The 15570-nt window shown below is 43.6% G+C and overlaps 1 protein-coding gene and 1 long non-coding RNA gene across 2 annotated transcripts in view; both read right to left on the bottom strand.

Annotated features, from left to right (window-relative positions):
- Nucleotides 1–1469: 1469 nt before the first annotated feature.
- Nucleotides 1470–3878, bottom strand: LOC117285301. The gene is made up of 3 exons (XR_004516272.1): nucleotides 3675–3878; nucleotides 2189–2218; nucleotides 1470–1549 (listed from the first exon to the last, which is right to left on the bottom strand). It is a non-coding gene; the product is annotated as an uncharacterized LOC117285301 (long non-coding RNA).
- A 1058-nt stretch (nucleotides 3879–4936) lies between these two features.
- Nucleotides 4937–15570, bottom strand: part of LOC117285290 (putative DMBT1-like protein) — a 20731-nt gene continuing 10097 nt past the window's right edge. Inside the window, exons 5-10 of the mRNA XM_033761227.1 lie at nucleotides 14534–14671; nucleotides 13895–13924; nucleotides 9271–9588; nucleotides 9085–9114; nucleotides 7088–7126; nucleotides 4937–5898 (exon numbers count right to left, since the gene is read on the bottom strand). Coding sequence (XP_033617118.1) covers nucleotides 5678–5898; nucleotides 7088–7126; nucleotides 9085–9114; nucleotides 9271–9588; nucleotides 13895–13924; nucleotides 14534–14671 — 776 coding nt within the window. The 3' untranslated portion in view covers nucleotides 4937–5677. The remainder of the gene's footprint in view (nucleotides 5899–7087; nucleotides 7127–9084; nucleotides 9115–9270; nucleotides 9589–13894; nucleotides 13925–14533; nucleotides 14672–15570) is intronic.

The following is a 15570-nucleotide window of genomic DNA, read 5'->3' on the forward strand; positions in this document are numbered from 1 at the left end:
CTAACTCTGAACGCTAGCAGGATGGTCCCGGAGAATTCTGGCACTGTCAGTGCCCATCTGAGAGGGGAGAGGGTACCTGAGCAGATGACACCGGCATCCTCATGGTGACCGCAGTTGTGCTCCGACCAGCCAGAGTGGGTGCACTGGCCCAGGAAGCGCTCCACTCCAGCACACTGGAGGTTGTCCAGGAGGATTTCCCCTGACCCTGGGCCAAAGTGGGCTTTCCCAAGGGCAGAGATGGCTCGGCCACACCTCAGTTGTCTGCACACAACTTCAGCTTCATTGAGGTCCCACAGGTCGTCACACACAGTGCCCCAGACGCCCTGGTAGAGGACCTCCACGTGGCCTGAGCACGGTCTGGAACCATCCATCAGCCGTAGCTCTGGCCAGCCCTCTGCAGATGGAAACCTGATGATTGTCCTCTGGGAGCATGGCACCCTGGCAAGAAGTACTTGAGCTCCCCACCCTGCAGTATTGTTAGAGACACCAGAGAAACTGGTGGAGTCAGTCAACTGAGTAGTCAACAGAGTTCTGTGTCATTAGGCATGTCAACAACATTTAGCCTAAACAAATCCAACAACTGATTATCTATTTTGGCAGAGTTATATAGCCATCTGTTTTGGGTAAATGCAGGAAAACATTTTATATAATTTGCATGGTGATTTGTGATTTTTCTGGAAACACTTTCAAACTTGTGTGTATCACCCTCATTTATACTGGTATGTGTCATTTTTATCTATGAGAAAACTGGAAGTTGGAAAAGAAAGATGATTCAACCCAAATCCCACATCTGGTACGTAGCAGATCTGTACTCAGGTGTCCTGACTTCAAAGTTCATTATTTTGCCTCAGGTATTCTATCTCACTGCCTCTGGAATGGTTCTGACACTCCACTCATCTGGAAAAATCGTTTGGATTTTGACATGGAAATCCGTGGATGGGAAACTAGTGGTATGGACAGGGAGCTAGCTATGGTCAGGGCTAACATGAGAATGAAAGAGACTCTCCTACTGCAAGGCATTTGTAAGCTGCTGAGGCACTGAAAAGTGAACTTTGATCATCTTAGGATGCAGAGCCAGAAGATTCCCCAAAGTTTTGAACAGCCCTAAAAACTTGGGTAGAGTCAGCTGGCCCATTTGCAAATAGATAAACTATTTTATCTATTGGTACAGTTGGTAGAGTTTCCACACACAAAGCAGGTACAAATGCAGAGAGGCAAGGAACCAGGTGAATGACAAATGCATTCCAGGGCTTACCTGGCTTTGCTATTAATGTCTTGGGAGTTGCTTTTGGGATGGCTGTTGCTGTTGGAATGGCTGTTGCTGGGATGGCTGTTGTTGGGATGGCTGTTGCTGTTGGGATGGCTGTTGTTGGGATGGCTATTGCTGTTGGGATGGCTGTTGTTGGAATGGCTGTTGCTGTTGGGATGACTGTTGTTGGGATGGCTGTTGCTGTTGGGATGGCTGTTGTTGGGATGGCTGTTGCTTTGGGGATGGCTGTTGTTGTTGGAATCACTGTTGGTGTTTGGATGGCTGATATTATTGGGATGGCTGTGGATACAATAGGACACCCTTGAATAAAAAGGGAGGATGTGGGCAAGTCAGGAGACAGCCTTCCAAAATCAGTATGCCCAGATTCTGGCTGATTCCTTTTACCTCTCACCTGCATGATAAATGATCTCCCCAATCAAACCTTTTCATGTAGCTCCTATGTTTCTCAAGGGTATGGGATACAGTTAAGATGATATTCTCTGATTCTTCCTAGTCACTGCAAATTTAACAATATTTAAAATTGTGCTAAAATGCAAACATTTGCAGTCAGCATCTTGCTGGGGAAAACAGTCATTTTTCTAACTTGCTTCTGTTTTATTAACTTTTCTTAGATGTGGAGTATTTCACTAGGGGTGCCTCACTGTCTTGATAAAGACAAGGAATTAGGAGATCAAATAAAAATTGCTCATATACAGAGACTCAACTGTTAATAGGCATAACTTGTTTCCAGTATGAATGGGTGTCGTACTTGCACAAAAGCCATGCAGACATAATTTTCAGGTACAATGCATTTACGTATGTAATCGGGAAACATATATGGGAGAGATCAAACGATGATAATAAAAGCACTAGAAGTGAGGACAGAGGCAAAAACAAGAACTAGGAATGCATTAAGTAATAACACAAAAGTCAACTCACTGACTAGATATGGGGACTTCGACATTGACTCTGCAAAATAAGAAAATCGTTGTTAGTAACTACTTAATACCAATTATATTGATTTTATCTGATCCTTTCTTGATCCTCTTTGTGACACAGAGTGTCTCCTCCGGTTTTTATTTATTTATTTTTTGTGGTACTGAGGATTGAACCCAGGGATGTTGCACTGAGCTACATCCCCAACTCTTTAATTTTTTTTTTTTAATTTTGAGACAGGGCCTGAGTTACTAATTTGGCCAGACCAGACTCAAACTTCCTATCCTCTTAGTCTTGCAGAGTGCTGGCATTATAGGTGTGCACCTCCACACCTGGCTCTTTTAGCATGTGTCCCCAGCTTGCTCACTGAGTCACCTTGACACCTTCTGAAGGCACTGGCAACTGTTCTAATGGCATCTTGGACAAAGCAGACATAAGGCCTTTGCAGTTCTATGAGCTCTACCTTCTCTTCGTGGTAAGTAGTGCAGAACCTCAGGGAATTACTGAACATCCCAAGCCTCAGTTTCCCCATATGTCAAGGAGGAATAACCATAGATTTGTGTTACTGTCACACATCCAAAGAGTTTAAAATGTTGCCTGGTGTATAATAGACATTCAACACACATTAGCTGCTGTTTTTAGTATTCTGATCATTGTTATTATTATTTTGGTACTGGGGATTGAACTCAGGACTCTGTGCTTGCAAGGCAGGCAGTGGCACCACTGAGGTAAATCCCCAACCTGAGATATTTTTATTATTATTAACTTGGGCACATTGTCCTTCAACAAAAACCCTTAGCTCTGCTTCTGTCTGTTTCATGGCACACACCCTGTACTTCCCATTTCCAGGCTCATACTGTTCTTTCTCCTGATTGCCCTTTTCCTGTTTCTCTACTTATGGCCTCATCAGCTTTAAGGCTAAATTCCCCTGAGGTTTTTATTAATCAATGCAGCCTGTGTTGCAAACTCTGTTTCCTAATGCCTTTTGCGGAGATGCATACATGTGCCAATTTAATATGTTCTATATGTCCTACTGTTTGCCTTAACCCAGTGCATTGCTTTTGTCTTCTGTTGCATCATGTATATTTGTCCTAAACTTATGTTAGGTTGTGCATAAACCTCTCTTAGCCTGGGACTGCACCCTCCTCTTCTGCAGATCCTCAAATGCCCAGTCTAGGTTCACAGTAATGTCAGAAAGTATTCCCTAATGAGCTGGCTGTGAAGAGATGTTTGTGTCCAATTAGGAAGCTCATGATAAAGTTGCCAGTTATCAAACACCTAGGATGTACTAAGGTGGACATCTTGCAAAAATGCTTTGCTGTGTCATTGCATGTAACCCCCCCGCAAACCTAGGAAGTATGCTTCTCCTGTTAGCCTCACAATATATGGAAGAAACAGAGGCAAGAGTTGTCAAGTCCCTTGTCCAATCACCGAGCAAGTAATGATGTCCAGGCAGACGGTCCAGAGCCATGGTTTCTCACCAACTTACCTTTGGTTGCACAATAATAGTAAGCAATGAAGTTTTTCCCTATGTTGTTGAACCCTCGGAAATACACAAGAGTCATTGAGCTAGAGGAGGACGAGTAGGTGAGGTAGAAACCAGAGCAGGTCTTCCCCAAAGACTTTGCTGAAGATGGAGGGCCGTCCAGGATTTCAAAATATTCACTGGTGCAGTCAAGGCTAAAGAAGCAAATACCCAGGCATGCTTAGTCTCTTCGTCAGAAGGTATAGAAGGCACACTGTGAGATGTTTTTTATTATGTGACTGTGAAGAGGCTGGAACAGTTTGAAAGCCCATCAGTGAGGCAGAAGCAGTATAGATACTTTTATCCTACTTTTTTTCTGAGAGAGTCATTGCCTAAGGAAATAGGATTTTATCTGAGGGAGGAGAGAGGGCCTGGCTCTAAGTATAACCCCAGTAAGGGTCTCAGGTCAGCTGAGGCCTCAAGGTACCTCACAGCTTTGGGCCAATGGCAGGACCCAGCTAATCAAGGATATTTCACTGCATGGAGATCTGGGGGTGAGGAATAGCAGGGCAATGGGCTGTGGGAGGCTGATCAACCTCTCCTGGGATAGAGCTCCAGGTTCCAACAGCCCATTGACAGGCTTTTGGCAGTAACCTGCCTACAGGGAAGTGGGTGTTAATTCTGCCCAGATCCCTTTGTGGAAGTCATCTGATTTTTCCATGTCTGTTTTCTGTGAATGTAGAAACCATCTCCATGTGACAACTGTAAGAGTCAACCTTTCCAAGCCATCTTTCAATTAAGAAAAATTCAAAAGTAAAAATAATTTAGGTTGTTCCTCGTGGTTAATTAACATAGGCCACTCATTACGAATGAAATAAATAGTATGTAGTTACTATTTAAAATCTCAGATTTCCTGACTTAATAGGATTGGGGGTACCCTGGAATCTGCATCTTCAACCAGCTGGCCAGGACACACATGGGCTGCCGCTCTGTCTCTGTGTCTCTCCTTGTACACACAAGCACACCCCCACAAAGCCCTTAAAGGTGAATTTCATTTTAATTAAGTATCCATGGAAGTATACAAAAGTCAATCATATTTCTATATAGGAGCAACAAACGTGGAAATCAAAACTAAAAACATTATCATTTATTGTGACTACAACACCAATAAAGAAATATCTACATATAAATCTAATAAAACATATACAAGATTTGTATACAAACAACTAACAGAAAAAATAGCAGATCCAGCTAAGATGTGGAGAAACACGATTTTATATGCTGCTGCTAGAATTGTGAAATGGAAGTAACTGAAAGAGTTCAGCATGTTGTAAAAAAACTAAATGTGTTCTTACCATACAATCTAGTACTCATACTCATTAGCATTTATCCCTGAGAAATGAAAACTAACGTCCACATAAGAACTTATATGAGATTGTTTATAGAAGCTTTATCTGTGACAGCCCAAGACTGGACACAACGCAGATGTCTGCCAGAAGCGAAAGGATTAAACAGACTCTGATGTAAACATACGAATGGAACACTTTTCAGCAGTTAAAAGGATCAAACTATCGATGCACACAACAGCCTGGATACATCTTAAGGGAATCATCCTGAGTGCGAGATTTCCATCTCCAAAAGCTATGCAGCATATGATCCCACGTACATAACATTATCAAAACAACAAAGTGTAGAGACAATCAGTTACAATCTGAGAGGACAGAGGGGGCAGTGGACGAATATGGTTTCAGTGGTTTGTGGTAATGTAACAGGTCTGCATCTGGAATATGGTAGCGATTACATGAACTTACACATGGGGTAAAGTTGAGTGGATCCCCCCACCCCCACACACAAATAAGTGCATGTAAAATGGATGGGAATTGAATAGGGTCTGTGTCTAGCTAAGAGCATTATCCAGTGTCAACTTCCAGGTTCTGATAATGTTCTATAGTTACAGTAATACTTTTGTATGCTATGTGTCTACTTATTTAAAAATAAAAACTTTAAAATGCACAAAGGACTCTTGCTTAGGTGAATCCACAAGAGAATAAGTGAGTAGAATTCAAACTGCCCAGAGTACTTAGTGAGTTTAGTACTTGCTTGAGATACGGAAAGGCCAGCAGTATGTGATCAGACGCATTGGCCTTGATCTCCCACATGCAGGTTATGTTGTCATGCATTTCGTTCTTTGGGGGATTCCGAATCGCTCCAGATGAGTTAGTAATAGTGCCACCACACCGATATGTTTCTAAATGCAGAGAGATACTTTAGAATTTGTTTTCTTCTTTGTTCCATTTAATAATTTTGTAATTCATACCTTTTTGGTTGATTTTCACCACTATTCCAAAAAAAGTTTTCATTAATCATCATTTTGTGACTATGCTTTGGGATAAATTAGTCTAAGAAGTCTTTAAAACTTAGGAAATTTGGGCCTGAACTTGTCTGAAGCTTAAAACAGCTCTTATTTCTTTTGAGACTGTAACCACTGACGTGGGCTTACTAGGATTGGCTAGAACCTTTCCCTCTTGTTACTCCACAGTTGTGAGTCCTGTATTTGTTGTTGTTGTTGTTGTGTCACTAGTAGTTGTGAATGGTGACCTGCTTCAGGATGATTGAACAGAGACCTTCTGACAATGGTAGGGCTTCACCCACCATCAGTTGTAAAACTACATTCTTAAAAATCTAGTATTCAGTAGAAAGAAGTTGCCCTCAGCAATCCAGCACTCCAGTATCCGTAACACTGATCACACCTCCTGTCCGCCTGTCCACCCATCTGTTTGTTTCTTCATCTGCTTATCTGTCTAGCCATCTGTCCAACACCCAGACTGAAATGAAAGGTGATGCCAGTAGCTGTGGAAATACCTGGCTTTTCTGCAGCAGGTTATCTGGCTGTGTGGAAAGTGTACTAACACGTGATTGGCCTTGGCTGTCAGACTGTGATTTTTCTCCAAAAGGACCATCCAGGCTATTCAAGAATCGGTATTTCTTTAGTCCTTTATCTCCGAGTGGTGCTAAGAAAAGTTCAGTGGAGCTTCTAGAAGCCCAAAGAACAGGCAAAACAGATAAAAAATGGCAGATAAAAGGAAGTCTGGAGAAGGAGAACTGAGATTGTCGGAGAAAAGGAAAGGATGGAAAGAACGGACTCATTATGGTGGATAAACTATACCAGCACGGCCTTGGGTACCACCTTGGCAACATCATTCCAGCAATGCCTACATATCGATAATTGGGATTTTCTTCTTTGACTAACTGGACATAGAATTGGAACCTGAAATCAGTTGGTTTTTTATTATTGGGTCCTTTACCCAGAACACCGTTTCAGAGGAGTGATCTTGACCAAGCAGTGGTATTCTGGCACACATTTTGGAAGAATCATTTCAAAGCTTCAGCTATAAGACAGTGAACAGGGCATCTAAGGACACGCACAAGGTTCTCACCTGTAGCCATTGTTGCTGCCAAGACAGCCACTGGGCGACCTGCCAAAACAAAAATGGCATGTGGACTGGAGGCAGACTCTGAGGTCTGCTTCCCTTTCTGCACATGGGAAACCCGAGCAGCCTGTAACAAGCACACTGATTCAGCTTCTTTCAGAACTGCTGAGTCAAGCCTCTGGGGGAGAGGCCTGAGCGTGGAGGAAACACTAACATATAAGAGGCAAGAAACACCAACCTAGATCCTTCCCAGATGGTGAGGAATTATTCTTTTGTCATACATGAAAGTGAGATATTTTTAAATTGAGAGTTTATAAAGCTAAAGCCATGAAACTATGGCTCCTAGAGCCTCTTCCAATGACCCAGTGACCCAATGACTAAATCTATGGGTGCTATTATGATTTGGATCTGAAATGTCCCTTAAAAGTTCATGTCATGAGCACATCTTGAGACCATAATGTTAACAAATAAATCAGACACACAGTTTAAATATCACATAGTTTCTCATGTAAGAAACCGAAAGTATAAAGACATTGAAGAGCAAAAACGAGAGAGAGAGAGAGAGAGAGAGAGAATAGGAAATGAGATAGATCTTTTACAAGTAGAATAGGAATCAAGAGCTGAAGGGAAAAGGAAGGAGAGGGAAAGGGGACATAAAAAATTAAGATGTGTTATGTAAGCATACTAAATCCCCATGATGAATGTAATCATTATGTACTACAAACTTCTACTAATAAAAAGAAAAATTTAAAAAAGCTCATGTTCTGAAAGCTTGATTTCCAGCTGATGGCAGAACTGGAAGGTGGTGGAAACCACATGGTAAGGCCTGCTTGGAGGAAGTAGGTCGCTGGAGGTGTGTCTTTGAAGTACATTTGTCCCTGGCCGCTCCTCTCTCTTTCTGAACTCTGCTCACCACGAAGTGAGTAACTTTCCTCTGCCATGCCCTACTATTAGGATTTTTGTTTTGTTTTTGGTGTGTTTGGTTTTTGTTTTGGTACCACAGACTGAACTGGGGATCTTGCGCTTTCGAGGCAGACAGCAGAACCACTGAGCTAAATCCCCTGCCCATGCCCTCCTATTATAATGCTTTGACCTTGCCACAAGGCGAAAGCAAAGGAGCTGCTTGACCATAAACTGAAACCTCTGAAACTATGAATCAAAATAAATCTTTCTTCCTTAAGGCTGATTTATGTGAGGTATTTTGTCCCGGGGAAAACTAACACATTCCTCCTCGTACATCTCCCCACCAGTGACATTCAGCTTAGCACCTCCTTTTGGAAATTTCCTCCTAGATCAATGTGTTCCCAACTGACAACCCAAGAGGGGGTGTAAATGAAGTTTTACCAAGCTCTGTCTAAGTAGCTTTAGTCATAACTCACTCTCTGACTGAGGAATGGCTAAGAGCAGAGTGTCATGTGACCTTGGAAGAGAAGTAGGGGAGGAGAGGGCAAAGGAGAGGGAGAAGATGAGAACACTGGCATGGGAAACTCCAGGTTTCGGGGCTGGGAGTGTATAGGAATAACCCACATTCTGTAGGAATCTGTGTGGGGCCTGGTCTGCACCAGCAACACGGCAGGGGTAAAGAGGGAGTGGAGATGAGACTGGCTCACCTTGACTTTGCCCACATCTGTCCCACTGACCACTTGTACTAGGCAGGAAGCACCTTTACCCATCTCTCATATTTTAACCACCCCCTTACCCATCCGAATCAAATTGTCTTTCTGTGAGCCTCAGAGCTGACAAACCAAAAGTGCTCTGCAGAAGTCTGAGAAACCGAGAATGCATTTTCTGAGTGTGAAATACACAGTGGAGTGGGGGAAAGGCAGCACTGAGGCTGGGCTAGTTGACTACTATGGTACGATCCACTTCCCCACTGGACAATCAGGTCATTCCACATCACTCAACCACTCCACTGGCTTGGAGAATAACACACATCTGATTTTCAGTAGAATCTCTTCCCTCAGGTGTGGATAAGCTGCACCCCAAAACATCATCTTCCCTACCTGGTGATGTGACCACTGAATATTCAGCATCTAGAAAGAGGGAAGATGAAAATGTTTTCTATGAGTGAATAACATAGTGTTTCATGTTCAATAGTTTTTTTACACTGTCATTCAAAAATGTTCTCTTGCGAAGAGCTAAAGTTGGGATCAGTCCACGAGAGGAGCTAGTGGGTAGAGGAGACTTACCTGAACAGATCACGCTGGCGTCTTCCCCATGACCGCAGTTGTGGGAGAACCAGCCAACATGAGTGGATTCCTCAAGGCGCTGCTCAGTTCCCCTGCAGTGCACATTGTCAAGGAGAATCTTCCCAGAACCTTCCCCAAAGTGGGCCTCAACCGGGGCTGAAATGGCCCAGCCACATCCCAGCTGCCTGCAGATGACATTTGCTTGTGGAAAGTCCCAGAGATCATCGCACACGGTCCCCCAGACTTCCTGGCAGAAAAGTTCAACACGGCCTGCACAACGTTCATCAGTGCCTACCAGCCACACAGGGACCCAGCCTCCTGGGAGAAGAACAGTGGGGCCAAGAGATAAGAGCTACCTCCTCTGCCCATTGAAGATTATCCTCTAACAACTTACTCCCTGTCTATGCTACTATGAGGGAGCCCGTGCCATTCCCCACCAGGTCTGCTCCACGGATCTTAAGATTTCTTCCTTATCCATACCCCCTTTTAAGACAGTGTGCCTATGGTGGATCATTTACAGAAATGGCCACAGGGCTTTTCTTTCCTGTGCCCATGCGCTTTACATTGTGACCCTGCGGCCTCCCACTTAGACACTGGGCTTCCAAACTCCCTCCTTGGTGCTGAGATGGAAGCCTTGGCTGTGAGAGTATGGCAGAATGCTGTCCTGTGGCCCAGGATGACAAAATAAATGTGGGATTCTAGTGAAGGGAACCATGTGAACTGGAAAGTGGTTCTGGGTCCGCAGGGATAGCTCCAACCAATTAAGGCAATGAAATAATTAGGTGATTTGTGCCTGAAGTATTTGTATTTTGCCTCACAAAATGTAAGAACTTGCATTTTTGTAGCAAGTATTCTGATTTGTACCTTCAAGCTCAGCCTGGAACTTCAAACTGACCAGCAGCCCACTCTGAGCCTGGGTCCAGCCTACCTGTGAGCCACACTTATAAATCTTTGCAGGAGGTGAGGCTACTGAACAGCAAAGGAAGGTGCTTAGGCTGGGTGGACGTCCTTGTCCAGGGCACAGGGGGAAAAGCACGACAACCTCTGGGAGCCAGCCAAGGCCACTGTTGTGTGCTGCCAGCTGCAGTGTGGCCAGGCAGTGGGGAGGCTCTGGGAAGCTCCTGCTGGCCAGTGTGCAGTGTGTGGGCAGTGAGGGCTCCCTGGGGCATGTGGGCCAAGCTGGGAAAACTGTCAGCACCTGGAGGACGCCAATGTCATTTGTGCAGGTGAGGAGCTGGGACTCAGCATTTAGAGGAGTATTCCTGGCCCCCTCACTACTCTTCGCCTTCTCTACACACACACACACACACTCACACACACACTGACTCTGTAGTAGGTCCAAGCAGCTGACCAGAGAAATCATCCCCTTGACAGCAAAAATTTATAAGCATGGCTGACGGGTTGGACCTGAGCTCAGAGTGGGCTGATCAGTTTGAAATTCCAGGCTGAACTTGAATTTACAAATCAGAATACTTGCCATAAAAATGCGAGGTCTTACATCTTATGAGAAAAATACAAATAATTCAGGCACAAAGCACCCAATTCTTTTATTGCCTTAACTGGTTGAAGCTGTCCCTGCGGACCCAGAACAACTTGCCAGTTGCAATAGCTTGCTTCCCTCCTCTTCTATTTTTGTGGCCCTTACCACCATCTGCGCTGATGGTGGTAGACAGTGTATACTTGACATCTTCACTAGATTGCAGACATATTTAGTTAGGGCAGGGACTGGGAGATGGGGTGGTGAAGAGCATTGGTTTTGGAGTTAGAAAAGGACAGGCTATGTTGGCTCTCCAAGCTTCAGTCCCTCATTTGCAATATGGGTATAACAAGAGAGACAAAGAAGATGGCACAGGTAATGAGCTGGACATAGTCCTTTGTGCACAGTAGGTGCTCAATCAGTGCTTGGTGCTACTCCCGCTACTACTACTATCCCTGTGTCTGACCCTTTCCTTCCTGCGTTCCCACGACCTGAATAGGACATGTGTAAATGTTTATTAAGTAGTCATGCTAGGAATCTGAACACCCAGTGAATTGTGTGTGTGCGTGTGCGTGTGTGTGTGTGTGTGTGTGTGTGTGTGTTTGTATTTGCCAGGCTAGCCAAAGGACAAGTGGCTAAGAACTTTACATATATTAGTGAAGCCCCAATTATCCTTTCCATTAGGTTCTAGAATAACCCTCAGATTACAGAGGAACCAGCTGAGGCCCAAACAGATCAATAACCTAAGCAAACTCGGCTAAGTAGTGACATTCAAATGCAAAAGGGATATCTAACTCTGTATGATTTGAGCAGACACTACAGAGAATTTAGACCTCAGATAGGCTGGGACTGGGACTGAAGTTGGGGACATGTTGGGGAAGGGGACAAGAAGGACAGAAGAGGTAGGACAGATGGTCATGAAATTCAGGCACCTTAGCAAGAATCATTGCCCGGTTCTGTTGCCCCAGTCAGAAAATGGCTCAGGAGCAATGACAGAGACAGAACAGGACAGCTGCCTTAAGTAGGACTGCATTCACCAAGTGTTATCTTTGTGGCAGGCACATGTCAAATGTTCTGCCTGGGTTATCTTGCTTTGTCCTCACAAACACCCAGGAAGGAGATGATTTTATTTTATTTTACAAATGCAGAAAGTAGGGCTTGCCCATGATGTCCTGACTTCGAGATGTCTTCACTGGAATGTGGAATCAAGTCTACTTATTTTAAAGTCTACCCCAAGAGCTTATTTCTTACTGAAATGACAGAAAAAAGCTGGTAATGATATGAAGTCTAACACTTTTATTGCCTACTTGATCTTCTTTCCTGATGTAAAGAGATGAGCATAAGGAGAAAATTCAATTCAGAATTTTCTCCAAACATCCACCCAAATTTAAACCATGTAAGTCTTTTGTCATGTAGACAGACAGACATCAGAGTCCACTGTGACTAGCCAGATATCTGTAGGAGTACACTATTTTGGACAGAATGTGTCTTGGTGAAAAATATAAACTAAAACAGTGACTTTATTATCTGGGTGACATTACACAGAATGATGTCACAATTATTTGAAAATATGTTTTAAATCTGCCACCAATCACAACAATCAGCTGATGACTTATGATGAAGCCTATTTATTGAATGGCTTGTATATGGCTTTCCGTTTTTCATTTCTGTGTTAGATATTTGGATGGATAAACACAGACACCATTTATTGAACACTGACTGTGTGTCAGGATGTGTTTAAACTCTCCACATTCATCATCTCTTTGTAAACTCCCAACAAACATCCGAGGTAGCACTATTATTTTCTCCACTTCTTTTTTTTTTAATTGAATTTATTAAGTGAGACATTTGAGCCTCAGGCAAGACAATTGCAGCCAGCTTCAGCACACAAGATTTGAAAGGCTTTGCATATAATTCTACTCTTAGGCTGCTTTCTTAACTATTTAGCAAGGGTTGATAGATTCCCATGATTCAAAGCAAAAGCTGCACTGCCCAGGACAAACTCCATGTATAAGAAGACTGCAGGATATCTGCCAGTTTTGAGTGGGCAATGTTAGAAATATCTCCTCTATCTGTTAGTTAGAAAGAACATAGAAGTTGCTAACTTTGCCAGGCATAGTGGTGAATGCCTGTAATCCCAATCAACTAAGAAGGCTGAGGCAGAATTACAAATTTGAGACCTACCTGGGAAACTTTTCAAGACCTTGTATCAAAAATTTTAAAAAATACCTGGGGTTGTAGTCACTGGTGAAGTTCACCTAGTGTGTACAAAGCCCCGGGTTCAATTTCCAGTGCCACAAAAATGTGGCTAAAATAAGGAAAAAGATGTTTTCTGAGCTCTGAGAAAATAAGAGGGCCATGTAGCCATCTCTAGACCTTCTGTCTCTAAGGATGAGAGCAATGCTTTGGGCATCAGACATAGAGTGGAAATCTGCTTAAGTTTTCTCTGCTATTTGGGAAGGAATTAAATCACAAAAGGGGTGACTCAGCTGACTAGTACTAAGAAAAAACCCAAGACTGTTATGGAGACAATCCACTGGTAAACTCTGCATATTATGTCATGTGATTTGCCCTGACCCCAGTGCCCTTGGCAGGGTCTTTCTGGGAGTTGTTGATTTTGATGGAGTGGTGATGGGGGTTTCATGATCAGCAGTGAAGGGGCACTTGGAGAGACATCATGGAACACAAAAGTGTGCATTGTCTCTTTCTTGTCATCACCTAGCAGGTGCATAGTGGATGGAGTGAGTCCTTGGGTCAGTCTACGAGGAACTACTCAGGAGCAGTGACAGCAAGAAGAAGGAGTGATTGAAACAAGACTGCTTCATTTTGCTTCTGTCTTTACAAAAGTACATGCTTTTTTATTTCTATTCCCATGCTTGTTCATAATTGTATCATGATGGAGACAGAAAAACATTTCTAGCACCACTAGAGAGATGAGGAAACTGTGGCTTAGAGCCTAGATGACTAGCTCAAGGAAACCCCACCAGTTGGCACACAAGTCAGAGACTAGGAGCCCACTGTCCCACCACGGGGCATAGGCATTACATGGCTCTCTAGTGGCTTTACATTTCTCCACCCTCCCTTGAGCCCCACTACAAGAGATTGAGAAGGAAGATATAATGGTCCAGTGCATACACTTTGACCTACCTTCTGGTTGGGAGGTGGATGATTCAGCATCTACAGGATAAAGAGAGAAAATCTGAGTGAACCACACAGATTCATCATCAGAATGCATCCAGCCTCTGGGTTCTATGGTGTCTCTGTGACCCTAGTATCCTGTGTGGGAACTGCCATGGGGAATTAATAGCAGTAACTGCTGGGCCAGCTGGACGTGAGGTCATCATACCAGCTCAAATGTACATTTGGAGAATGCTTTAAAGTGGTGAGACGCCTTCCAGGTCTTTCTGTTTGCATGGTTTCCATTGGCTGCTTAAAGAAATGCTTTTGTGGGTGAGCATTTTTGCCTTGGGAGGTCAGATTGCTTCAAAGAATCCCCAGCTATCCAGGGACCACTTCCTTTGGGGACCCAAGATGCTGACATGCACTGGCAAAGTCTGCTTTCTTCTTACTCTTCAAAGGCATTCACAGGAGTAGATTAGTGGACAGAACCAAGAAGCAGATTTTCTCAGATATTCAGGACACTTCCCTTAGACTGTGACTCTGGGGATGTTTTGCCTTATTGGGAAAAGACATCTCTGTGGGGTGTAGGATGGTGGGCAACAGGATTGTCCATGGAAAGGAAGACGGACTTTCCCAGGAAATGAGGACTAGGGGGAGGAGTCCTACCTGTAGGTGTGAGTATGGTCTGTGGAGCTGCAGGCCAGACAGAGGATGTGAAGAGATTTCCTCCATCTGCAGGAAAGAGGGTAAGGACAAAGAAAAGTACCACCTTTTTAGTCACTGCTAGACAACCCCTTCCCCTGCCTTAAAGACATGTCATGGACATAGTGCCCTGTCACTCTTTCTGAGACCTGAAGTGGCCAAATCATGTCAAATATAATGGTTTCTTTCTCACTGTCTTTTTGAGTTGGTTATTTTATCATTTTATACAGTGATACCTCATTCACAAATGCTTTTGTTGGCAAACAATTTGGTTTACACACAAAAGTGGCAAAATTTTGTTTTTGTTTGCAAGCTCTATATTAACTGACAAGCATGACTGAGGTCATCTTTCCCACGCAAACACAAATGTGACCATCTTTTCCAAAACTGTGGAATAAATGAAGTTTGTGAACCCTCTAGTTTGAGGGATTTGTTAAAATTGAGGAGTTCCTGAAATTCTAGCGTCTCAGATTCAGGGTGGTTGTAGGGTGGGACAGGATATCTTAACAAGTAACTGTGGAGAGTCCTGGGCCCAATGCAGTTGAAAACTCATGCGGTGTGATTTGGGGTCTTCACTATTGTTGTCCATGGTCTATGAGTCCCTGATGATGCTATGACAGATTTAGTGAGAACTAGAGGAGCCCCCCAAAGAAGGGACAGGGATAGTTATGGAGATGATGTAAGTCTTTGATAGTGGTTTTACCTCTACCCTTTCCCATGTATCCTGAATAAAGACCTCCACATGACCTGAGCACATCCTGTGCCATTAAGCAGCCTCACCCCTATCCATGCTCCTGGGCACAAGCATTTACAGTGGGAGCTAGACTCTGGGTTCAGGATATTGCCTTGATTATGTTATACACTTGTTCTTAGCCAAAAGACTGAGAAGTGATAACCTTGATTCTGTTATATTAGGCTCTTGGGCTACTATTTCCATATATTCATATCAACTACATACCACAAAATAGTGATGATGATGATGATGATATAATTCTTATACT

The sequence above is a fragment of the Fukomys damarensis genome, unplaced genomic scaffold (assembly GCF_012274545.1).
Source record: "Fukomys damarensis isolate Sample0158 unplaced genomic scaffold, DMR_v1.0_HiC HiC_scaffold_8, whole genome shotgun sequence".
In the NCBI taxonomy this organism is placed as follows: domain Eukaryota; kingdom Metazoa; phylum Chordata; class Mammalia; order Rodentia; family Bathyergidae; genus Fukomys; species Fukomys damarensis.